The sequence below is a fragment of the Triturus cristatus genome, chromosome 7, assembly GCF_964204655.1.
Source record: "Triturus cristatus chromosome 7, aTriCri1.1, whole genome shotgun sequence".
In the NCBI taxonomy this organism is placed as follows: Eukaryota; Metazoa; Chordata; class Amphibia; order Caudata; family Salamandridae; genus Triturus; species Triturus cristatus.
In genome coordinates, this window is record NC_140590.1 from 1,650,228,537 (window position 1) to 1,650,253,730 (window position 25,194).

A 25,194-nucleotide genomic window follows, 5' to 3' on the forward strand; every position below is an offset into this window, starting at 1 on the left:
CATACAGTGTGCTATTTAACACTCTACAATAATACTAAAAAGCATCCAGAACACCTCAACATCTATAACAATCAAAATACACAAAATGCACAACCGTAGGCATAACTCTGCCGCCAACGCAGCAAGCACACTGTAGGCTCACCACACCTGTGCACAACAAAAAAAGCGTGAAATGCAATGTAAATGATAACAAATTGCTTGGTAAAAGCACCAAAATGTAGCAAGAATACTTCAGCACCTACACTGCTACTAAAAATGGGATGCCCTAATTGGCAAAAGATGACCACTTTAACGCACTCGAAATCACGAATCCTGCATTCGAACCGTAACAGCGATAATGAAAAATAGCACACAATACCCACAAACACAATTGGAGCAAGATCCACCGTTCCCTTGCAGTGCGTGGAAGGGCTACACGGGTAGCAATGTGTGTCTTTAGACCATCCCAGAATTCATCTCTCATCTACACTATCTCTTGAATGTAGGGTAAAGTATGGAAGGGATTGTTACGTACCAATCCGAAAAGGTAAGCAGATTTGAGCTGAACATTTCCATGGTTCAAGATCGATCCACCATAAATTCAACAAAACTCACTAGACTCACCAATATCACAGCCATTGAACCAACACAGTCTGAAGGGTCTTCGTCTGCTACTCGGTCACCTCCCAACAAACACCCGTAAACACAATCAGACTCGCTCTGTACTTGTTATACAACCAGAATACGGGTAACGCAACTGAATGCACACCTCAGTGCAGATGGCATTTACACAATGAAACACACTAGGAGTACCACGTTTAGTGCAACTGCAACCCACATAGCAGCCAATGCTCTTCAGTGACAATATACTGCTCTCAAATAGCATTACACACTGTTTAAAATCAGTACTCAGAAAACATACCCTCATTCAACCACACTAAATGGATCATCATCGTCATCTAAGGCAACCAAAAATACCTCCTAGATGGAAATCATGTTGCCAAGAGGAACTGTAGTGGCACTGGTGCCCATCCCAGCTAATTTTTGCTTGAGCAAATAACTTGCTGAACCAATGCTCACTTTGAAGGGGGAGGTACAAGGCTGCAACACTCTCTGATCTTCATAATTCACCATCATGCATGTTATTTGCCCGGCCTCACTGCTAAAGAAGCACACCCATCCTTCGCCAGACGCAATGTTATTTCGCAGAATACACCCCTGCGGCAACAGCCAACCACTGGCAACGTGTCACTCGAAACGTAACTCTTAAATAGTACTGTCCTCTGCCAACAGCCATCCGTGACTACCCCAGCTCCCACCCCATGCACAAGAACACACCCACCACAGTACCAAATGAAGACCTACTGGAAAAGTGTCACTCTCAACAGCAGATTTATGTACCTTGTCACCTTAGTCCTTTTCTCTCATTGTGTGATTCTATACTAATATAAACTTGCCTACCTTCGTGGACCATGTATCCAAGAATGCATATATTGTACGAGACAGCTTCAACCTTTCCTTCACCCCTGTAACTGTTGATAAATGGTACAGTCTCTTGTCTTTTATAAAGTAGATTACGGCAACTCAGTCCTAGCTGGTCTTCCCACCCACCAACTGGCCCAAATCAAAGCTGCATACACTCAGCAGCCAGGCTCTTATCCGGAACCAAAACATACGAGAGTGCAATCATTGTCCTCAGAATCTGCGCTGGCTTCCCTCGGATGCCGGATTAACATTCAAACTGGCTTGTATCTTATATAACAGATTGCATCTCAACAAGCAAGATCAGATAGCCACACTCAAAAGATCTGGCAACAAGCACAACTTGAAAAGCATACACAATCTGACACTTGACAACAGGGAATTCACAACTGAAGGCACCAGCCAAATCACCAGTGAAGTGGGAGCAGTGTGGCAGACGCTCTGGGGGCAGACCAGAACAGTGACCGGCCAATGAAACTTCATAACACCCTATGAGACCAGCCCCTCTATGGCAAATCTCGAATTTGGAGGGTGGGGCCACTGGAGGCCCAGGGCCCAGAAGCCCCACCACCAAGTTTCTGGGAGACGGCGATCAAAGAGTGGGGCAATAGATGGGAAGAATGGTTGGGTGTAATGCGTGGTCATGATAGTTTGGAGGGACCATGGTTTTTCATTCGGCTGCCATGACAACACTGACGCGTAGGCAGGAACCTATTTGCATTATGCTTCAGGGAGTGTACAGAGTCCTACATAACCGGGAGGCTTCTGTTCCACCAGATGATGCGCATGCCACACCTCAGGTGGACAATCGTGCTGCCGGCATGTCCATTGAATCTGCCAACAGTCTAAGCTTGTCAAGATATGGAGTGCAACTACACTTTACAAAGGTTCTACAGTTGTCCGGAGACTTGAGAATGGGAAGCACTGAAGGGAATGTAATTCGCTTTTTGCAGCACGGGGATACCTAGGGTGGTGCCCGCCCTCTCAGTGATTGACAGTTGGTGTGAAGAGGAACAGGGCCTGATTGAGTAACCTCTGCACCCGGTGAGCATTACTTCCTTGAGGAGGAACTCTACATGAGCTCCGTGGACCTGGGTGGTACTTCCCATTGCACAGCAGACTATGTTTGTAAGGCTACTTCTATCTGGCAATGGGTCAGTGGGTGCTTCTGATGTTTGTGAGTTTTGCGCTGGACTTTATTGGGTTAGAATTGGAGAGGATGGATCTATGAGTTGAGGGGCATTATTGGAACATGGTTGCCCCTCTTGCAGGTCACTGCTTTTGCAGATTGTAGCCCCTTATTTTCTATACACGTTTTCCCTTTGAACTCTAATATGTCCTTATTAGTTTCCAGGTAATTGCCCCTTCTTTGCCTTAAGATCCTTTCTGCCACTCTCTGGATGCCCCTGACTCTCCCTATTCAGTGTCCCCTCTTTCTTTCTCTTCCTTTCATCCACGCTGTCCACCTAAGTTAGTGATCTCCTCATTTGGAAGTGTGGGACAATGAAGTTGTCTCAGCAGGTGATGTTTCCATCCTGTTCTCTGTGGAGAGGGATTCCCTAAGAGGCTTAATCTTTAGAGGTCTACTTACCATTGGCCACTAGTGGATTGTCACTGTGAGCACTTATAGTATTCTTTCCTGCTCGATAACTCCAACTGGGTTTCATAGGTGATTAATTGCCTGTGTAACCAACTTGATAATAAAGTCTGTGCACCCACTTGTGAGTGCACTCTTTATCGTAAGTTTGATAGTCTCAAATAGTTCGTGTGTTGTACCTGCTTACATTGAATCTAACTGTGTAATAAGGCACCGCGAGTGCAGATAGCCTACTTTTATTTTGTGCAGGTCACCTTCAACAACTATAAAGTTTAAAAAAGATTCTCCTAAATTCACCTTGTTGCTGCTTCATTGTGGCTAATCTAGGCGTGTCTCTTGTATATGGAGAGCCCCCATACCTTTTTCTGATGAGCTAGATATTTTTTTGGGGGAGCAAATCCTCCACCTCTCTATTTTGTTATGTAAATCTAGGCATGAGTTAGGATGGTAACAATGACACGCAGCCTTCCACCTGAGTAACCCAGATGCATGTTTTTAGTATCCTGTCAATAATGCGTGCATACTGTGGCCTCGGCGATTCTACATGTTGGGAGACCCAACGTCTGGCCATGTGGTCTGTAGGGGTGCACCAAGCTTGCCATCTATCTGAGACAAGACATCTGCCTATGTCCTGGACCACAAGTAGTGATGGCAACTTGCCATATGTTTTTGATCTAATAGTCAGAAACAGGCACTTTTCCTGATTATGAACAGTGTGGTGCATACCACCTGACTCGAGTAAAGTTATGCTTGAATGTAGTGTGCAGATCTCTTTTTGACATCCAGAGTGAATGTTCATGTTTACTGTGTGCAAGTTGTGCTGTTATTAGGGCTCAATGTTAAATAAATGTGAGTGTACGCCTGACTAGACTAGTGTGACCGATTCTGGATGACCCCGTGGAACAACATATCACAAGATGGAGGTTGTGTCTTAGCATCCCTAGACAAGGATGTATATTGCTGGCATTCCTGGGTTGTGGGAAGATGGAGACAGGGCTTCCTGAGAAATGCAGCAGTGACTATTTGGTGTAGGACCTGCAAATTATTTCTCTCAGAGAACTGCAATCAGGGCTGAGAGAGGGCAGGGGAGGTGAGCCTGCAGATTGTATTCAGCTGTAAAGGTAATCTTTCAGGCTGAGCCTGCCCTTTTGTCATCCCCAAAGTGATGTTAGCAGCCAGGTGAAGAGATGCGCCGCTGTTGCGTGTGTTCAAGTCACCCACTCACCCTAGAGGAGGTGTCATTGCTGTGTGATGATCTGCCTAAGAGTCATGGCGCAATGAGTGTTGGTAACCTTGAGTACCTACAGTTATGGATGCCTATATCCGGAGACACCTGCAGCTATGAGCAACCATGACCTTAAACACCAACAGCTATGATCAACTGCTTTGATCCCCCAGCAGACATTGCCACCAAGGGCAGAAAAGTATGGTGACGACTCTGTCGACTGGCACAGTCTACACCAGAGGTCTCCAACCAATCGATCACAAGCTACCAGTAGTTCACAGACACTTTTGGGATAGCTCACAGCCTTGAGCTCATTTTTAAATAAGTTAAGGGTCACATTTTCCTTCTAAAGTTAAGGGAAGGCTCTGTTTATTTTACATTATTTTCTTCAGTCTACAGATAGCAGAGCCTGAAAATGAGCAATGCTGGAGTCAGATTTATGACCCAGGGCACAGAGGTGACAAACTGGAGCACTCTGGCATTTAAATTTAAATAAAAGCCCTTGTCAACTTCACATTGGAGCTTGAGAACAAAATGATGTTTCTGAATGCTTTAAAATAGGAGAAAATTTAAATGAAGAGGTAACTTAATGATAAAGTTAAATCTTCATTTTAATTTGATCCCATTTCAAATGTTCCATTTTCAAACAGAAGGCCTCTTGCTCCCAGTGGCTAGTAGACACTGTGCCATATTTAATAAATTAAAAATAGTGTGATGTTTTACAAATGGGAGAAATGTAAAGTGGATAAAAATATTTCTATGAAACATTGAGTCAATGTTTTTCTCCACCTCCAATTAAAGCCAATTACAACTTAATATTTTATGAAGCATGTTTCTCCACTTTTAATTCCTCCTATTTAAACAAATGGTTCTATTGTTATGTTATAAATATGACACAGTGTCTGCAGGCCACAGTGTGCAAGATGTTTACTGTTTGTAAATGTGACACTTTAAAATGGGAGAAAGACTTGCTCAAGAGATGCAATATCAAGAACTGCGGCATTTCTGTAAAGATGTCTCCTTAAATGTCACAGCGAGGACCACTCTCTGCTGCATCTTGCTATTTTTAAGTGAAAGTCCCCATGGAATTCATTTCCATGCCCTGTGGCCACTAGACACTGATGTCCTTTTTACAAAGGCAAACACAATTATAAATGCACATCTACTTCTAGATACCCTGGCAAAGAGCCTGGGGTGGCTCCTCCATTTGAGCAAGAGTGTCACCCTACTTAAATTCTCCCTAAAGCCCCAGAGATGAAAAATAAAATGGTAACTCATTGCCATTTTATTTTTCATCCCCCGTCCAGAACAGACTATCAGGTGCTGAGTGACAGGTCGCAGGGAGGAGGGTAAGCTTTCTATGCACCGTTTAAAGTGTGCATTTCTTTTTGGCTGGCCATATAGTGATAGCCAGCCATACATGCGCACTTTAACATCTCTAACCCAAATGTCTTCAGACAGCTGGGTTACAGCAAGTACAGGCCTCCGAAGTGCTATGGACTGCAGAGTGAGGCCGCTCCCTCCAATCAGGTGGCTGCTCTCATGCTGCATGAGAGCAGCACCATGATTGGTCAAGGGAGTTTCCTGGTGGCCTGCTGCAGAGAAGAAGAGGTCCAGTGCAGAGGTAAGTGTTTAATTTTGATATTTTATTTTATTTGCTCAAGCGCGCGCCCTTTCAGGGTTCGAGTAGTGCATCAAACTGTGACTGGTGTCCTAAAAATTGGTTAGCTTGCTGAAGTTAATCATGCACATCACATGACATCTACTGGCACCAGACAACACTTGTTGACCTTTTCACACAGAATTGTTCTTAAATCTTATTTCATTGCTCACAAGTCTAAGAAGTACATCTCCACTCAAATGTCATGTACTGAAAACATATCAACCCAGACAAAAATCCACGTGGTCACTACATTGCAGGTACATCCATCGTGGAGCAGGGAATATAAGGCAGAGATAAGCAAGGGGACATCCAGCAGCAGGTAGACCTAAGCGTGAACAGCTGTGTGGGTGAAACAGCAGACACGGAAGTGAACAAGGGAGCCAGTCCTTTTCCAGGTCACCACTGTATGTATAAGTCCTCCCAAGGAAAAATACAAGCTGTCGGCATAGCTAACACAGGAATGGAGAGAGTTAGAGGGCCCAATAAAAGTGCAACAGGGCTTCGGTGGGAGGTGCCTTTCTGCTGGCCCTGCTAATTAAAAGTAAATTCTGTGCTGGAGAAATGCCACAGTGGATTCCCCAGAACACACCCAACTCATAGGTCTTGTTTGTGTCTATACCTGTTCTATTAGATCGTAGGATCCCTTAAAGTGAAGAAGACTATGGTTGTTTATATTCTTGATAAACTATGGATCTCCTTACATAAAGAACTCTTCATACTAGAACACCATTTAGTCTCCTGAATGAAACTTGATGCATGGTTGTTTCCCAGTTAATCTCCATACCACATTTCCAGAGAAACTCACCTTGTAATTTGCAATTATCTCAGCATGAACGAAGAAGTCACTGGTTGTGGCGGGGCACTCCACAAATCTAGGCAACATCTATCTGAAGGTGTCTTTAAATCAGTCCTTGGGCCTTATTTATGGTTTGATTGATGGCAATCCATCCATGAGGGTGGTGGAGAACATTACATCCGCCATCCTGAACAATTACCGTTTGTCATATTTAGTAATAACCATTGGCCCAGTGGCCACCTTTGTACATTGAAAGGAACCACCATCAAGGCGATTTCTTTCACTCTACAAAAGATTTGGTGGATGGCCTCCTGGGTTCTGACAGCCATTCACCAAACTTTTCAAAAGTTTTTATTTTTCTGAAACAAACTCCCAAAGCTGAGTTTTCTCCCAGGGTGTGGGGTCCGTAATGTGTTTAATGCCCCTCACCACCAGGTCTTCTCTGGTGGTGACAGATAGGAAATAAATGACAGGACAGACAATGGAATGCTAATGGCCTCTATAGTATCGGGCTTCAGAAAAAGATTTCCATTGATGGAGCTAATGGTGGCTTCATTGACAGAAAATGTAAGACCCTCCCTTTTCTAAATGAAGCACACAGACTGAGGGTTTGGTGAAAAGGGTTCGCTGCCACGTTTGTGAATGTGTACCCTGTCTGCTAAACTATAGATCAAGCCTTAGTGTGGCCTGTACTCCTTCTTCTTGATGGCCCTAAGGAGTCAATGGGCAGGAGGATGTTTCAGAGTGTAGCTGAGAAACCACTGACCTTCTTGGCATACTTCTTGAGGCACAGTAGAGGTTGACTGATGAGGGGCGATAAACAAGGGGATCATTTATTATTTTTGTAGCACAGGGTCTAGAACTATGCACACTAGAAATCAGTAAATCTTCCTGGCTGTTGGGGACTTGGATGTCTTAGGGGCTGACTGATGAAATGACGGCTAGACCCAGAAACTAGACCTCTTTCTGGGCCCGCTCAACCATGTTTCCCCATTCTTTGTCTTTAAACAGCTTCTTGCATATCACCAGAGACATGATACCTGCTTTAGACTGCTCACCTTAGAGAGTCCTCCAACTTCCAAGTAAAAGCAAATGACAAAGACATTCCAAGTGACCCAAACAGCTGTCCAGAGGGTGTACTGTAAAGGGAACAATAGGAGAAAAATGGCAATTAAAGAAGAGACAAACAAATTAAATTTCCTTATTTGCACTAGCTTTAAATCCTCCAGACAGCTCATTTCCACCCTCTTCCTACCCTCATCAACTCCCTTCCACACCTTGCTGCCACTCACATGCTGCACCCCACACAACATGTTACTGGATCTGGGGGCATATGTATCAAAATCCTTTATTGCGATTCTCAAATAGCGATTTTTTGAGAATCGCTATTTGAGAATCGCAAAACAGGATGTATTTAAAAATTCGCAAATATTTTGCGATTTCTTGTTATTTCTTCATTGCGATTAGAAAATGTCCAAATCGCAATTAAGGAATACCTTCCCATTCATTCCTATGGGCCAGGAGGCCCATAGGAATGAGTGGGAAGTCATTCTCAATTTGCGATTCGCAATTAGAGAATCGGAAATTAAGAATAATTTCAAGGGTGTCATAAGGACACCCTGATGCACCCCTGAAATGAGCATGTGTGCGCATATGGCGCACATACATGCCCTAAGGGCATGTATGTGTGCCACATGGCACTTTGAAAAATGCCAAAAAGTGCATTTCTTAAGGAGAAATCGCACAACTTTGGTGCTTGTTACATAGCATTTAAGGAATCGCAATTTGCGATTCCTTAAATGCTTACGCAAAATTAAGGAATCGCAAAATTAGCGATTCCTTAATAATGCGATACAAAAATGGCTCATACATCGCGTTTTGCGATTTTGTATTCGCAATCGCTGTTTTTTTGCGAATCGCAGCGTTTGCGAATACAAAATCGTTTGATACATATGCCCCCTGGTGACTTAGTGGGCTAATGCATCCACTGTAGGGGCCTGTGTCCAACCTGGCGGGTTCACTGAGCCTTTCATCCTTCTGAGGTCGATAAAATGAGTACAATTAAGTTGGGTAATAACAAACATCTGTTATTCAGCACCAAGATATGCTTCTGGGTGAACGTGCACTTTACAAATACACTTAATGTTATGTTATGTTATGTTAATGATAATTGGTTTTATAAGTTGCACAAAAATTAACTGGCGCCTGAAAGACTGTGGGTAGAACAATTAACAGTTCACTAGAGATCGTAGTCGAAAAAGGACATTTCTCAGATTTTTGCTTTGGGCCACTAAGGTTTCTATTATAAAATTTCTAGGATAATGGCATCCTGTTTTCCTGCTGCAATGCCATAGATGGCCCAATCTCCAACTATGGCTTTTTTGGCATTTCCTTTGTTTGGTTTTTACGCTTCGCTCTATGATCAATACCAAACCAGCAAAAGAAACTGATCTGATCATGAACATAACCTACATCTGACCCAATGTCTGATGTGTCTCACATGCAGACTTTCAGAGGCACCAGTCTGAAAGGTGCTCCCATAATTGAACTGTAGGACACACAGTGGATCTTTCACCTTTGTTTTATGTCTGGAGAGACCGCCTGCACTCTGAAATGGTGGAATAAGAAAATGGGTGACACCCAGTGGGTGAATGATCTGTGTGAGGGATCGAATGCTTGATACGGTGGTAGTGATTAGTGTATCTTGGCTTCTGTTGTCTTCTGGATCATAGATCTGCCTATGTAGAAGATGACTCTTGAGCAGGGTTATGATCACTTATAGAAAACCCTGTCAGGCTCCTGCATCCATATGTAGCTTCCTGTCAAACTGGGATAGAACTTCAGAATAAATAATTGAGATGTAGAATGCAACTGGGTATCATGATTTGCTCCCTAAAAGCAGAAGCAAATTTGCTTTATTTTAAGCCAGAGGAAGAATTATATTCCAGGAAGACTTTCAATGGCTCAGCACAGGCGCCCACCTCCTTTCAGACCCCGAGTCCCCAGCCAGTAAAAAGACCACTCTACCATTCACCACTCTGCAACCTAAGTGAACAGAGAGAGTAGCTGCTATAATATTGGTATGAAGAAGGCCGGGTGCAGGCAGTGTAATATGGACAGAAACATGCTGGGAAAAGAGGTTTTAGGAGAGGGGGTTTAGAGAAAACTAAGGGAGGGAGATGCATCATACTGTCAGGAATCAGGCACAACGGCGCCTACTTTGCTGGGTTTTAGAGGTATTAACTATATTTCCCATGATGCACAGGCGGATGTAGGATTAAAAGCGCGCTGTTTGCTGGAGCCGGCGTGCGTAATTCCATCGTCATTTCCGTCCTGGACTGTTCGGAACGAAGAGCAGTCTCTGAAGCGCTCTCATCTGGCCGCACGGAGTTCCGGTGAAGAAGTCAGGGTGCCGGATCAGAGACGCGCTGGAACCGTGAGTACCGCGGGAGAGTGTTGCTACCACTCGCGCGGTTTTCAGAACCTTGTTGCTTTATTGCCTCATAGGGGGATGCAAAGGGCGGCGGCCGTCTGTTCCTAAGGGAGGACGAGGAAACGCCGAGACCTTCATTTCCCGGAGTTCTTTGTTTTGTCTGTTTTCTTTGTTCTATGCACAGCGGTGATTCTAACCGCACGCTACCGTGTGTGCGCTGGGCTGGACATTTCCAAATCGCTCCAGTCTGTATGGAGAGTGTAAGCGGTGAAAACAACCGCGGACTTCACAGGTGACTCAGTCTGTACCTTGTATTATAAAACCTTCAGGGAACCTTACGGAGGGCAGCGGTGACGGAACCGCGTTCTGCTGTAGACTCCAAGGGGGGGGAGAGATGCGTATCAGTTGCAAGACATTAAATGCTGCAAACAAGGTTGGAATCGACCAGAGGTGTTTATTCTTTAATTACGCTCCCCCATTGAAGGCAGAGGAAAGATTGTCTGGGGTACGTGTGGTAGAATAGGAGCTGGTGCAGAGTGCCTGGAAGGGGGGAGTATAACGTCACTAATGTTTGTGGTATTTCCTTCCAGAACGGAATTGTATCCAAGGCTGTGGAAGGCATTCTGTGGGGAGGTTGACAGCATTCCCCATTCCCAGGTATAGCGAAAGACTCATAGCGAGAATAAATGAGGGTAGTTTCTTGTGCATAAATCTCATGCCTTTTTTCCTTTTTGTTACAGGTTCTAACTCCCCTGCTGTTCCCTTCCCTACCCTTTCCCTCGCCTGATCCCTCGAACACCCTGTTTGCTTCACCGGGGTGTTGGTGATATCAGGAGGTGGATCTTTTTCTACTGCCGCTGGATCCCGTGGAGCGTATCCTGACAGAATTACGCACCCACGTATTTAGCTCTGCCCGATCCAGGGGTGGTGGAAAATGGCTTCAATGGACGATGTCCTTCAGGCCTTGTTGGCGGTACAACAAGAATTGGCAGCCTCAAAGGCAGAGACTGCGGCATTGAGGGATAAAGTGGAGAGGTTGTCCCGGAACCCCTTTGACGCCTCTACTGTAGCATCACAAATTCAGGTCACAGTGCCTCCTCCTATCCCTTTGGCTAGTCTGGAGAGATACGCTGGAGACCCATTGAAGGTACAGGTATTTCTGACACAGATAATGCTGCACTTCTCTTGTAAGCCGGCCTCGTTTCCCACTCACCATTCGAGAGTAGCTTTTGCCATATCCTATCTGATAGGGGATGCGGCCAACTGGGCCATCCCACTGGTAAGAAACAATGATGCGGTCCTTTCCGATTGGGTGGCATTTCGGGTGGAATTTGAAAGAGTTTTCGATCACAGGGCCACCACTTTTAGCGCGGATAGAGAGCTCCTGGACCTTAAACAAGGGAAGAATGAGTTGGTCTCGTATCTCACTACCTTTAATAGGCTTGTGGCCGAGACGGCTTGGCCAGAGGAGAAAAGAATGTCGTTATTCTATCAGGGATTAAGGGACGAGCTAAAGGATGTGTTGGCCCAGATAGATCCCCAACCTACTACGTGTACGGAGATGATCAATCTGACCTTAAGGTTGGATGGTCGGATGGCCGAGCGAGGGGGTGACAGAAGGCGGTGGGACAGAGGGCCCGGCCGCTCAGAGAGAACCCCTCGGAGACCGGTAGAAACTCAGGTGTCGGGGTCTGAACCCATGGAGATAGGGGCTGTTCGAACACCTTTGACAAGGGAAGAAAGGGAAAATCGACGGGTGCATGGGTTGTGCATGTATTGCGGCAAAGGGGGACATTATGTGAGGGAATGCCCTTCCAAACCCAAAAATGCAGGGGCCTGGCCCAGGAACAAGAATGCGGCTGCGTCCATGACGCTTCCCACAGGACCGGCGGAGGACCCACAGGGAGGTGGGGGAGCCGGGAAGGGTTGGAATATCCCCTCCTTGGCTACTACAAGTTTACAGGAGATTGAGTCTCACTTAGTACTTCACATGAGTCTAGAGAGCAAGCAACAGAGCCACCCTGTGAAGGTGATGATAGACTCCGGGGATACAGGGAACTTTATTCATGTTGGTCTGGTGAAGACCCTTAATCTACGAAGAGTAGAGAAGGAGAGGCCAGAGGAGGTTCTGGCGGTGGACGGTAAACCATTGAATTCAGGCTTGATTACCGAGCAAACAGAACTTGTCTGTTTGGCCTTCCGAGTCCAAAAGGAAAGACACCTAGACGAATTGACCTTGAACATAATTGAGGCCCCGCAATATGAGATTATTTTGGGTATGCCGTGGCTGCGATATCACAATCCCTCCATCTACTGGAGAACTAGAACCATTCGGTTTCCGTCCGAGGACTGTCTAAGCCATCTGGTGCCTCTCGATCTCTCCGCGGCTATGGAGTTGACACGTACTCATGTAGTCGCCACAGCGGGCGAGAAAGAAATCCAATTGCCTCCAGAATATGCCCGGTTTAGTGACGTGTTCAGCAAGAGGAACGCCGAACAACTGCCTCCACACAGGGAGTACGGCTGTCGCATCGATCTAGTGGAGGGAGCCACAATCCCGGCATGCAGGGTGTATGCGTTGTCTGTGCCAGAGACCAAGTATTTGAGGGAATATCTGGATCACTACATAAAACTAGGCTTTATTAGACCTTCCAGATCCCCTGCGGCTTCTCCACTGTTTTTTATAGCCAAAGCCAATGGCGATCTAAGAGCCTGGGTGGACTACCGACAATTAAATAAAAACACCGTGAGGAATAGATACCCGTTGCCCCTCATCCCAGAATTGCTTGACCAGGTACGGGAGGCTTCTGTTTATACGAGATTAGACCTGAGAGGAGCGTATCATTTGGTACGCGTCAGGGAGGGGGACGAATGGAAGACGGCGTTTAAGACCAGGTACGGGTTGTTTGAGTTTACTGTTATGCCGTTCGGACTCTGTAATGCCCCAGCGGCATTCCAGTATTTTTTAAACGATGTGTTTAAGGACTTTATGGACTTGTTTGTAGTCGTATATATAGTCGACATCCTCATCTATTCTAAGAAGGTGGAGGATCATGTTCGTCACGTACGTATGGTGTTGTCACGGTTGAGAGAGCATGGGCTTTTCTGTAAGTTGAGCAAATGTGAGTTCGGGGTGGAGAGAGTGGAATTCCTGGGGGTGATGTTGTGTCCGGAAGGTCTACACATGGCAGAGAGAAAAGTCCAGGCAGTACAGGAATGGCCCGCTCACAAGAACATCCGGGAGGTGCAATGCTTCCTGGGCTTTGCTAACTACTATAGGAGATTCATCCTTCAGTTCTCCAAACTTGCCGCCCCCATTACCAGTCTCCTGAAAAAGGATGTTTCGTTTCACTGGTCCAAAGAAGCAGAGGAGGCTTTCCGCTCTCTAAAAAAGGCCTTTACCACCGCCCCCGTGCTTGCTCACCCCAAACCAGAACATCCGTTTATCGTAGAAGCCGATGCTTCGGAGGAAGCCATAGGGGCAGTCCTGTCGCAAAGGAATGAACACACCGGACAACTGCACCCTGTGGCCTATCTGTCGAAGAAACTGAACCCGGCGGAAAAAAATTATACTATAGCAGAGAAAGAGCTACTGGCAATTAAGAAGGCATTTCAGGAGTGGAGACACTATCTGTGGGGGGCTAGTCATCCCACCACAGTATATTCAGACCACAGGAACCTGCAATATATGAAGACTGTCACGATTTCCTGGACGGGTGTTACGCTAGCTGTACGCGCGTATTTCCGGCCAGGAACTACATTCCCCAGAATGCCCAAAGGGACGCGACGTGCGCAAGCAAGGGCAGAGCCGGAACCAGGAAACAGGATACAAAGCGGCTGAGCCCCGGGCGGCGTTGCCGATTATTCCTCAACGTGGTCTGTTCCAGTAGCAGTTAGGAAAGTCTTCGCCTCCGTGGTAGCGGTAAGAGGGTTGTGGAGTCTTAACTCTCGGAACCGCCATTTCATAGCTTTGGTCCGACATCGGACAACTCAATTCCTGGGATCTCCTCTGTTGGCCGTAACGAGCTTTCCAGCCGTTACATGCAGAGGGGAGTCGTCGCCCGTAGTGGCGCGTGGGTTACCTGCTCCCTGTTGGAAAAAGGCCGACTCGTGGTCCTTTATTGCAGGGAGTGTATAGTGCCCGCGAGCTATCTGTCATATGTATAAACGCCTGGTTTGGGGAGCGTGAAGTGAGCTGTGTCTTTCATACTGTGGAAAAGAGACAAGCTCTCACTTATACGCCTTGGTTGGTGAAGCGTGCAGTGTGCAGTGTCTTTCGTACTTTTGAAAGAGACACGCAGTCACGTATAAGCTGTTGTTGGAGAGCGTGCAGTGTGCAGTGTCTTTCATACTTTTGAAAGAGACACGCAGTCACGTATAAGCAGTTGTTGGAGAGCGTGCAGTGTGCTGTGCCTTTCGTACTTTGGGAAGTGCAGTACATAACAGAGCGTCCGCTCATCGCAGTGAGTGTGGGTGTGTGAATTGACTTCAGAAGGGAGGAATAAACACACCTCCAAAATTGAGACTTTATTTTCCGTCATCATCACTTTAAGTTGAGTATGTAGAGAGAGTGTGTGTGGTCTTTAACCACGCAACTATTTTGTTCGGTGGAGGCGACCTCAGAGTTCACTTATTTAACTGAAGCTCCAGGTGGGGCAATATACATGCAACAAGCGTGATCCGATATGTGTTCCAGGGTGGAGCACTTTATTGTGCAGTAGTTTTGTTTTCTCTTTTCTTCATTTTCTCAGGAACTAACAAGAAAGCCTTGTAGGGAACCCTAATTTCCTGGTCCTGATCTACGTCTGGCTGGTCTCCCACCGTGTCACTTTGGATATCTATGTGAATGTGTTTCAAGAAGCCTTTCTTTTCTTTACAGGTAGGAAAGGAAATGTAGAACGGTTGAGTGTAGTAGAAAGGGGGGATTGGTAGTAGGAAGAATGATATAGCTGTGTGGTTTTTATATTGTTTCTTTCTTTCTTTCTCTGCACAGGTCTCCCTCCCCGCAGTCCCCATCCTTTCCTTCCCCCGCTCAATTGCCCCAAGAGTCTGTGTATTTTACATATGCCAGACTTGGGTTGATTCAGAGGTGGGCCCCCATAGAGCATCGACACAGCCCTGAGGACTCGGATTTGGAAGGCACAACAAAGACAGCCCGACATCTCTCACAGCGCCAAATGAGATGGATGCTGTTTCTTGCAGGCTATGAGTTCATTATCACGTTCAGACCAGGAGTAGAGAACCGCAAGGCTGAGTCCTTGTCTCGGCAGGACTCGATGGGTAACTCTGCACAACCCAAGACCCCGGACTCCATTATAGCTCCGTCCAAAGTGTTTTGCGCTGTTACGATAAACAACTTCCTAGAAAGGGTGCGAAAACATGCTACCGGAGTTGCTTGGCAGGAATGGGCCCAGAAGGAGGAGGGACGTACAGTGCGTGATGGTTTGCCCTTTTGTAGGAACCGGCTCTACCTTCCCACAAAGGAACTCCATCAGAAGGCGTTTTCATGGTGTCATGAATCCCTGTTGGCAGGCCATCCTGGAATCCAGAAAACCTTGCAGTTGATTCAACGCCATTTCTGGTGGAAGTTCTGGAACAGAGATGTAACCTCCTGGGTGGCCGGTTGCGAGGACTGTGCCCGAGCAAAAACGGAACACACCAAGAAGAGGGGGAAGCTCCTGCCCTTGCCAACCCCCAGGCGACCGTGGCAAAACATCAGTCTCGATTTCATCACAGGACTGCCTCCAGAGAAGGGGCATTCCGCCATTATGGTCGTGGTAGATGGGCTCACAAAAATGGGGCATTTTGTTGCTTGTGGAAATCTACCAACAGCGGGGCAGACCGCACAGCTGCTACTCAGCAACATCATCAGAGCTCACGGAATACCCGAAGTGATCGTATCTGACAGGGGACCCCAGTTCATCGCCCGGTTTTGGAGAATGTGGTGCAAGGCCTTGCACATTGAATCCGCGGTATTCACGAGCTTCCATCCACAGACAGACGGCCAGACGGAACGCCTAAATCAAACACTAAAGAAATATCTCAGATGTTATGCACAGGAGGCACAAGACTCCTGGGTAGACCTGTTGTGGATGGCGGAGCTGGCCTATAACAATGCCAAACACAGCTCTATAGGTGATTCCCCGTTCCATGCCACCTTTGGATACGATGCCCGCATCCTGCCGATCTCGATCCCCGAAGAGGTGGCTAGCCAGCCAGCGGTGGCGACTCAGGTGAGAAAACTGCATGCGTTGCAGCGCAAGATAACGGCCCATCTAGTGCGGGCCAAACTAACCTATAAGAAATGGAAAGACAGACATCGGAGCGAAGGGCCACAATACCAGGTGGGGGATAGGGTATGGCTATTCACCAGGAACATAAGGTTCAAGTTGAGGAGTATATTCCATCCACGATTCATCGGCCCATATACCATAGTAAAGCAGGTAAATCCTGTGGCCTACAAACTTAAGCTGCCCGGTTCCTTATGTATCCACCCGGTGTTCCACTGTCAACTCCTAAAACCTGCTGCAGGTGCACGCAGGAGAGCACCACCACCTGTGTTGCCTGATGGGGGTTTAGAGTACGAAGTAAAAAGCATTAAGGACTCCAAGAGGAGACGAGGAGCACTATGGTATTTGGTGCCGGAGGACGGTACTTTTTGCTCATTTTAAAAAACAACTCACTTGTTTTTTGTGTTCTGGCCTTTTAATCCTCACCTGCACGAAAAGCGCTGCCTTCACGCGCCTAGCAGACCCTCTGAGGCACTCCTGAGACAGCGGCAATCAGCGCTGATACAGGAATCACAAACTCCCCGCCATCGCGGTTCGAAGGCGAGCCACGCCCCCTGCGAGGCCACGCCCACCAAGGATCCCATATAAACGCTGTTCGCAGCGCGACTAACAACACTGGAAACTCCTCTGAGGCGGAAAGCCGGAGGACGGTACTTTTTGCTCATTTTAAAAAACAACTCACTTGTATTTTGTGTTCTGGCCTTTTAATCCTCACCTGCACGAAAAGCGCTGCCTTCACGCGCCTAGCAGACCCTCTGAGGCACTCCTGAGACAGCGGCAATCAGCGCTGATACAGGAATCACAAACTCCCCGCCATCGCGGTTCGAAGGCGAGCCACGCCCCCTGCGAGGCCACGCCCACCAAGGATCCCATATAAACGCTGTTCGCAGCGCGACTAACAACACTGGAAACTCCTCTGAGGCGGAAAGCCGGAGGACGGTACTTTTTGCTCATTTTAAAAAACAACTCACTTGTATTTTGTGTTCTGGCCTTTTAATCCTCACCTGCACGAAAAGCGCTGCCTTCACGCGCCTAGCAGACCCTCTGAGGCACTCCTGAGACAGCGGCAATCAGCGCTGATACAGGAATCACAAACTCCCCGCCATCGCGGTTCGAAGGCGAGCCACGCCCCCTGCGAGGCCACGCCCACCAAGGATCCCATATAAACGCTGTTCGCAGCGCGACTAACAACATTGGAAACTCCTCTGAGGCGGAAAGCCGGAGGACGGTACTTTTTGCTCATTTTAAAAAACAACTCACTTGTATTTTGTGTTCTGGCCTTTTAATCCTCACCTGCGCGAAAAGCGCTGCCTTCACGCGCCTAGCAGACCCTCTGAGGCACTCCTGAGACAGCGGCAATCAGCGCTGATACAGGAATCACAAACTCCCCGCCATCGCGGTTCGAAGGCGAGCCACGCCCCCTGCGAGGCCACGCCCACCAAGGATCCCATATAAACGCTGTTCGCAGCGCGACTAACAACACTGGAAACTCCTCTGAGGCGGAAAGCCGGAGGACGGTACTTTTTGCTCATTTTAAAAAACAACTCACTTGTTTTTTGTGTTCTGGCCTTTTAATCCTCACCTGCACGAAAAGCGCTGCCTTCACGCGCCTAGCAGACCCTCTGAGGCACTCCTGAGACAGCGGCAATCAGCGCTGATACAGGAATCACAAACTCCCCGCCATCGCGGTTCGAAGGCGAGCCACGCCCCCTGCGAGGCCACGCCCACCAAGGATCCCATATAAACGCTGTTCGCAGCGCGACTAACAACACTGGAAACTCCTCTGAGGCGGAAAGCCGGAGGACGGTACTTTTTGCTCATTTTAAAAAACAACTCACTTGTATTTTGTGTTCTGGCCTTTTAATCCTCACCTGCACGAAAAGCGCTGCCTTCACGCGCCTAGCAGACCCTCTGAGGCACTCCTGAGACAGCGGCAATCAGCGCTGATACAGGAATCACAAACTCCCCGCCATCGCGGTTCGAAGGCGAGCCACGCCCCCTGCGAGGCCACGCCCACCAAGGATCCCATATAAACGCTGTTCGCAGCGCGACTAACAACACTGGAAACTCCTCTGAGGCGGAAAGCCGGAGGACGGTACTTTTTGCTCATTTTAAAAAACAACTCACTTGTATTTTGTGTTCTGGCCTTTTAATCCTCACCTGCACGAAAAGCGCTGCCTTCACGCGCCTAGCAGACCCTCTGAGGCACTCCTGAGACAGCGGCAATCAGCGCTGATACAGGAATCACAAACTCCCCGCCATCGCGGTTCGAAGGCGAGCCACGCCCCCTGCGAGGCCACGCCCACCAAGGATCCCATATAAACGCTGTTCGCAGCGCGACTAACAACACTGGAAACTCCTCTGAGGCGGAAAGCCGGAGGACGGTACTTTTTGCTCATTTTAAAAAACAACTCACTTGTATTTTGTGTTCTGGCCTTTTAATCCTCACCTGCACGAAAAGCGCTGCCTTCACGCGCCTAGCAGACCCTCTGAGGCACTCCTGAGACAGCGGCAATCAGCGCTGATACAGGAATCACAAACTCCCCGCCATCGCGGTTCGAAGGCGAGCCACGCCCCCTGCGAGGCCACGCCCACTACATCGCTATAAATGTGTCGGCCACACAAGCGCAGCGGACGAGCGCAGCGGGAGCGCCGTTTGCGCGCCGAAGGCGCGCTTAAGGCAAGCTCGTCTGCGCTCGTCCGCGCCTCGGCAGCGCCTGATGCGCCACCTGCGGCCTCGATCCCCCCGTCCACCAGCAGCACACCACACTTTACGCGCGAGGCTCTATTCCTCCTTAGAGACTTCGCTCATGAAGGACATCTGTCATTCCAGGACACCGCCTATCCTCTGCACGATTTCGCGCGCAAAGGCTTATTCTCAGGTGGCTTGCTGAACGTGAGGTCCCTGCCCAAACACGCTCACGAAATCGCCCAGCTCATAGATAATCACCATCTTGATGTCTTATTCCTAACGGAAACATGGACCCACTCCGACTGCAACATAGAACTGGACTGGGCCTGCCCACAGGACTTCAAAATCTTGCACCTCCCACGTCCTAAGGGGCGGGGCGGTGGTGTTGGTGCAATCTATAGAGCATCATGGTCAGTAAAAACTATTGCCATGGACCCAGTGGTCGGGACCGAAATACTCGGCCTTGCTATCGACTGTCATCTTGGTACTACCTTCACGGCGATGATTTGCTACCGTCCGCCGGGAGCGTTTAACGCGACTCAGCAGCAGTCGCTTCTCACCACCCTCACCAATATGGCTACCTCTCACAATGAATGAACGTACCTCCTTCGCGCATTATATTTTCTGCGCTACAACATTCTGATTTCACTTTTTGCAACCTTCGTTCTCCATCTGCTATACCTGCCAGACTAGCAACACGTCCAATACTTTTGCGGCTGCTCATCAACTGTCACCCCTTTCTTCTTTTTGATCGCTGCCTGACATTTGGCCAATGCACTCTGGCCTTTCTTTTTTCTCGTTTACTAAGTGAATGAACGTACCTCCTTCGCGCATTATATTTTCTGCGCTACAACGTTCTGATTTCACTTTTTTGCAACCTTCGTTCTCACACCTCTTTTCGCCTAACGCTGTTACGATCTAACTGATCGTCGTGACAACGCTCCTCCCACATTGTTTCAACCTACCACGGTACCTCCGGACGTGTCCGTGACGGATCACGTTGTCATGGATACCCAGTAGAGAGCGTCACTACGTCACCTCCAAGCATCCGTGGTGCTTCCGATTTAGAACGCGTTACCATGACTACTCTACGGAGAGCGTCCGCTCGTCACCCTATAGCATCACTCGACGTCATTCCGTCACTCTCCGTAGCCTATTGACCGTGCCCTTTGTTAACGTTTGTTTAGAATACTTATAAGCCCTCCGTGTCCACCACTTATCTACCATTCCGGCGTGTTACGGAGGAGGGGTAGGTTACCACCCTGCAGGCGACTGAACACTTGTGAGTATTCCGCCACCATGGCAACACGCTCGACGTAGAAACGACCTGGACATGGTAGACTGAGAATACTTTTTGATTCCCCTTAGTTTCATGCTCGCAGCACCCGAACCGCTGACGGATCCCTTCCCTTTCAACTCGGAGGGTAGGCTTGTTTCGTCCTTAGTAGCTTTATTATGTTTGTTAAATATTCTTACTTATGTCTATGACATACCACTGACACCCAAACGCACACCGGGTGTTTCCTTTTTTTGTTGTTCTAATCGCCGCTGTAAAAAAGACCTGCACTCCGGTCTTTTCACATCACATGGGCACATTTAAGTATTTCGACGAATTTATATGTGCACTGTGGATAGCGGCTATATTCTCCTGAAGCAATTTCTTGGGTGAATAATTTCACTAGAACCTACATGTGTAAATTAGAAGCATGTGCATTAAGTTTATTTCTCGTGCCACTATATAATGAACTTACTGCATTTCTTTGACAATTCTACATGACAGATGTTGTATTTTCTTGATCTGTTTATATATGTGTGTTTGTCCATCTTTTTATTTATTTATTTTTTCAGGTTGGATTTAGGTTTCCCTTTAAGAAGGAGCACCTATAAGCGCTACGACGCAATTCCCTTAACTATAAAGGTAAATTTGGTTCTCAGTACCCTACTTTCTCTGGAACCTTTATTTGTTTATTTACTTTCTTGACCCACTTATTTTCTTTGGTCCTGACGAAGCGCAATCGGATCCCTTAAGGACCTATTCATATGCGCGAAACATGTTGACCTTATTATTTTTTTGAATTCTCACCCCCCCATTCACTCACATATCCTGAGAGTTGCGGGATAATTTTTTTATATCTGCCCTCGTTATATTTGTTCTCGAGGACCTCCAGGATTATTTTTAATTCATGCTGGATAGTGCCGCGAATAAAGGTCTTGGTTTCTACCCAGCTATTTTAACGCACCACTCACATCCCTCATAGACACACCCACACACCCACATGCACAACTGCGGCGTCTCCGAAAAAAGAACTCCGACAAAGAGCCCTCTTGCGGGGCCCGTGGGGGACTGCAGCGCCACCCCCACGAGGAGCAACGCCCTATGATGAAGCAGGACACCTGAAAGGGTGTGTGAGGGCACTAAAATCTAAAGGAGAAATTCCCCACACTCAACCCAGCCTAACAAAATCCTTATAACACACATAGCATATCTCTCTCTATCCCCTTTCTTTAGGAACAGCTACCCCCTTTAAATTGAAACGTGACTCTGAGGGAGCATGGGTACTGGACCTATTTTCTAATTATGCTCCCGGTCCCCCCCTCTCCTTGTTGATAATTTAATGAACGGCAGTTAGCCGTGGGACCTTCCTATCTTCTTTTCCTCTATTTATTCTGGGTTCTTGAGAGTACTCTCTCAACACAAACGAACATCTACTATGGACAACGCAGGCCTGAGCTTCGATGATGAAACCATAGCGGAGATCCTTCGGGCACCATCACTCCTAGGAGAAGATGGCAGTGCAGCAACAGGCAGCAAAGCAGACGACTGGAAGTCCTTACAATCACTAAGAAAACTACAAATAAAGACGGCTCTCCACGGGTTGATGATGACCGAATACCTGAGAGCCAATGTCGCACCTAACGGTCTCCTAGTCACTATACCCCCAAGGATTTTCTTGGAAGACCTGACATTTCGCACAGAATGGTCACAAATTGCTTGGAAATGTACACGAGACTGGCTTGTTTTAATAATAAACACAGCTAAACGCCTCTCGGACGAACTCCTCATTCAAATTACCATGGCTGAAAATGGTTTAAAAACAGGGATCTCCATTACCTCATTCAAATCCAGATTAGCGGAAATTAACGAAGAAATGAGTGAACATAAAGACTTTCTGACTAAACAAAAGATCACCAAGTTACAGAAAGACTTGAAAAGATTCAATAAGGAGAAAGTATACCCTTACACCAAAGAAGACTACGTATTCCCTAACAACGAAACAACATCTGATGAGGGGAGTAGCAACAGATCTAGTAGGACAGGATCTGTGGGGAGTGATTCAAGTTATGAAGGGCAACAGTATTCATCATATGCTAGAGGAATACAACAACCTACACGCCCCCCTTTATTCCACAATCCCCCACCACCATTCTCACACTCCTCCTTTCAACCACCAGCCTACCCAGGCCAATGGATGGGACCACCTCCGATGTGGCATGTACCTCCTATCCATCATCTCCAACCGCCTCATTTTCAACAATACCAGAACCCCCCTTTTCAGAACAGAGGCAGGGGCAAAGGAAGAGGAAGAAGGAGAGGAGGCTTCAAGAAGGTACAGTGGCAAGATCAGGAACCAATGACACTACGGAGCCAAGCAAGAGGACAGAGACCCTAGTGGTTAATCTTTCATCCAGACAACTGACAGCCAAAGAAACCACACTACTGGAAAAGGGCCTGGGATTTGTCCCTACACCTAAAGAAGATCCCTTTCGGTTACATCAGGAACTTCAACAGTTCTTCAGAAAAATCAGACTGAAGGCCTTCTTTCAAGGAAAACCTGACAACCCCCCTACTGAGACAGGTTTGAAGAAACCTTCCAAATTCACTCCAACAGCAGCAATGACCCCACATGAGATCCTGACGTTTGAACAAGCTGTCCTTAAAGACATAGGAGCTCTGAACCCTATACGATCCTATGACAACCTATCAAGAGACGAAAGAACAATTCTTCGAACTCTGACAGAAGACCACAATATAATTATCAAGCCAGCTGACAAGGGCGGGGCCATTGTTATTCAGGACCAAGATGCATATGACAGAGAATGTGACCGACAATTGGCTAACACCAGGTATTACGAATTGATCACGGTGGACCCAACAAAACGCCTTCAGACCCAGATCAAGAGCATGACCAATGAGGCAGTAACGGAAGGCTGGATTTCACCACAGGAAGGGAATTTCCTGACCACAGAGGAACCCCGTACTCCATACTTCTACACTCTACCTAAAATCCACAAGGGGCTCACCCCCCCACCTGGCCGGCCGATCGTATCCGGAATTAACTCTGTACTGGAACCTCTGAGTAAGTTCTGCGATTTCTATCTACGACCTTTGGTCAGTAAAACTCCGACCTACCTGAGGGACACTACCGAAGTCCTAAATCTGATAGAACTCTTCCCGGATGCGGACAAGATTGACTTCCTGGTGACCATGGACGTGGAAGCACTTTATACCAACATACCACAGGATGCCACTTTGGAAGTGCTGGAGAACACACTCCGGAACATTGAACCATGGCCCTACGAAACTCCAATTACATTCATCTGCGAGTGTGCTTCCCTAGCTCTGAAAGAGAATTTCTTTGCTTTCAAATCACAACTGTACCACCAAATACAAGGTACGAGCATGGGAAGCACATTCGCGCCGAGCCTGGCATGCCTTTACATGGCACATTTCGAAGATAGGCATATCCTAGGAGCAACTAACCCCTACAATGAACACATTCTACTTTGGCGTCGCTACATCGACGATGTGATCCTGTTTTGGCAAGGAAATGAGGAACAATGCATCGCTTTCTGTGATTGGGTCAACACTCTGAACCCATATTTGAAATTCACCAGCACTAGATCTCAACACAGCATCCCCTTCTTGGACCTTCTTATTTCACTGGAGAACGGCTGTCTGCACACTACTAACTACAGAAAACCTACAGACAGGAACAATCTCCTGATCTATGAGAGCCACCATCCCCGTGCTCTAAGGAACAACCTCCCGGTAGGTCAGTTCTTACGCTTACGAAGGAATTGTGACACTACCAAGGAGTTTGAGACACAAGCAGCTCTGCTCGAACGCAACTTGGAGGTTCGACACTATCCTAAGAACATTATTCGCCAAGCTCACAAAAGAGCAAAAAACAGCCCAAGAGCAGCCCTTTTGGAAATAAAAGAGAGACCCGATTTGGAAACAATCACCTGTGTCACCACGTTCACCCCCGGCTCCAACAATGTCCAGAAGGCAATCAAGAGACATTGGACTATATTGAACTCAGGAACATTCGAACCTGGTCCCCCACCTTTGTTTGCATTCAAACGTACGCAGAACTTAAGAGACCATCTGGTACATACAAGACCAAAACCACAACCCACACACCAATCCACACTGTGGTCTCTACCACCTGTAGTGGGACACTATCCCTGTGGCTCTTGCTCAACATGTGCAGAAACTGCGATCTCGAAAGAAATCGACCTAGGTCTAACGACACCTTGGCGCCAAACTAGACACACAAACTGTAATACTACTAATTGTGTCTACACTATAGTTTGCCCATGCAACAAGAGGTATGTGGGTATGACCACACGAGCAGTCAAGATACGCATAGGGGAGCACAAAAGCACCATAAGACGCAAGAAGACCAATACCAAATTACTAACTCATTTTTCTGAACTTGGACATCCAGCAGAAAGTCTGCGATGGACCATCATAGTTTCTAATCCCCATTGGAATAAACGGACCTTGTTTATACAAGAACAACGGTGGGTCCATAAACTGAGATGTGACTCAACGGGTTTAAATGATGAAATCCCGTGGGCCGAACTAACATAATTCCCAGAGAACCCCTTGCTGATTTCTGAGCTGAATCAACCCAGGTTCCGACTTGGCAAACTGTTCTTTGTGATCAGAGACCACTACCGTGTTACGAGACTCACTACTGTACCATCACATTGTGAGGTTTCCATCTGCTATACCTGCCAGACTAGCAAC

At 47.3% G+C, this 25,194-nt stretch overlaps 1 protein-coding gene across 2 annotated transcripts in view; it reads right to left on the minus strand.

Moving 5' to 3' along the window:
* The window catches only part of NKAIN4 (sodium/potassium transporting ATPase interacting 4), a 205,704-nt gene that overhangs the window by 41,314 nt on the left and 139,196 nt on the right, over nucleotides 1–25,194 (minus strand). For both annotated transcript variants that reach the window (XM_085619714.1, XM_085619713.1), the window contains exon 3: nucleotides 7,801–7,881. In XM_085619714.1, coding sequence (XP_085475840.1) covers nucleotides 7,801–7,881 — 81 coding nt within the window. The remainder of the gene's footprint in view (nucleotides 1–7,800; nucleotides 7,882–25,194) is intronic.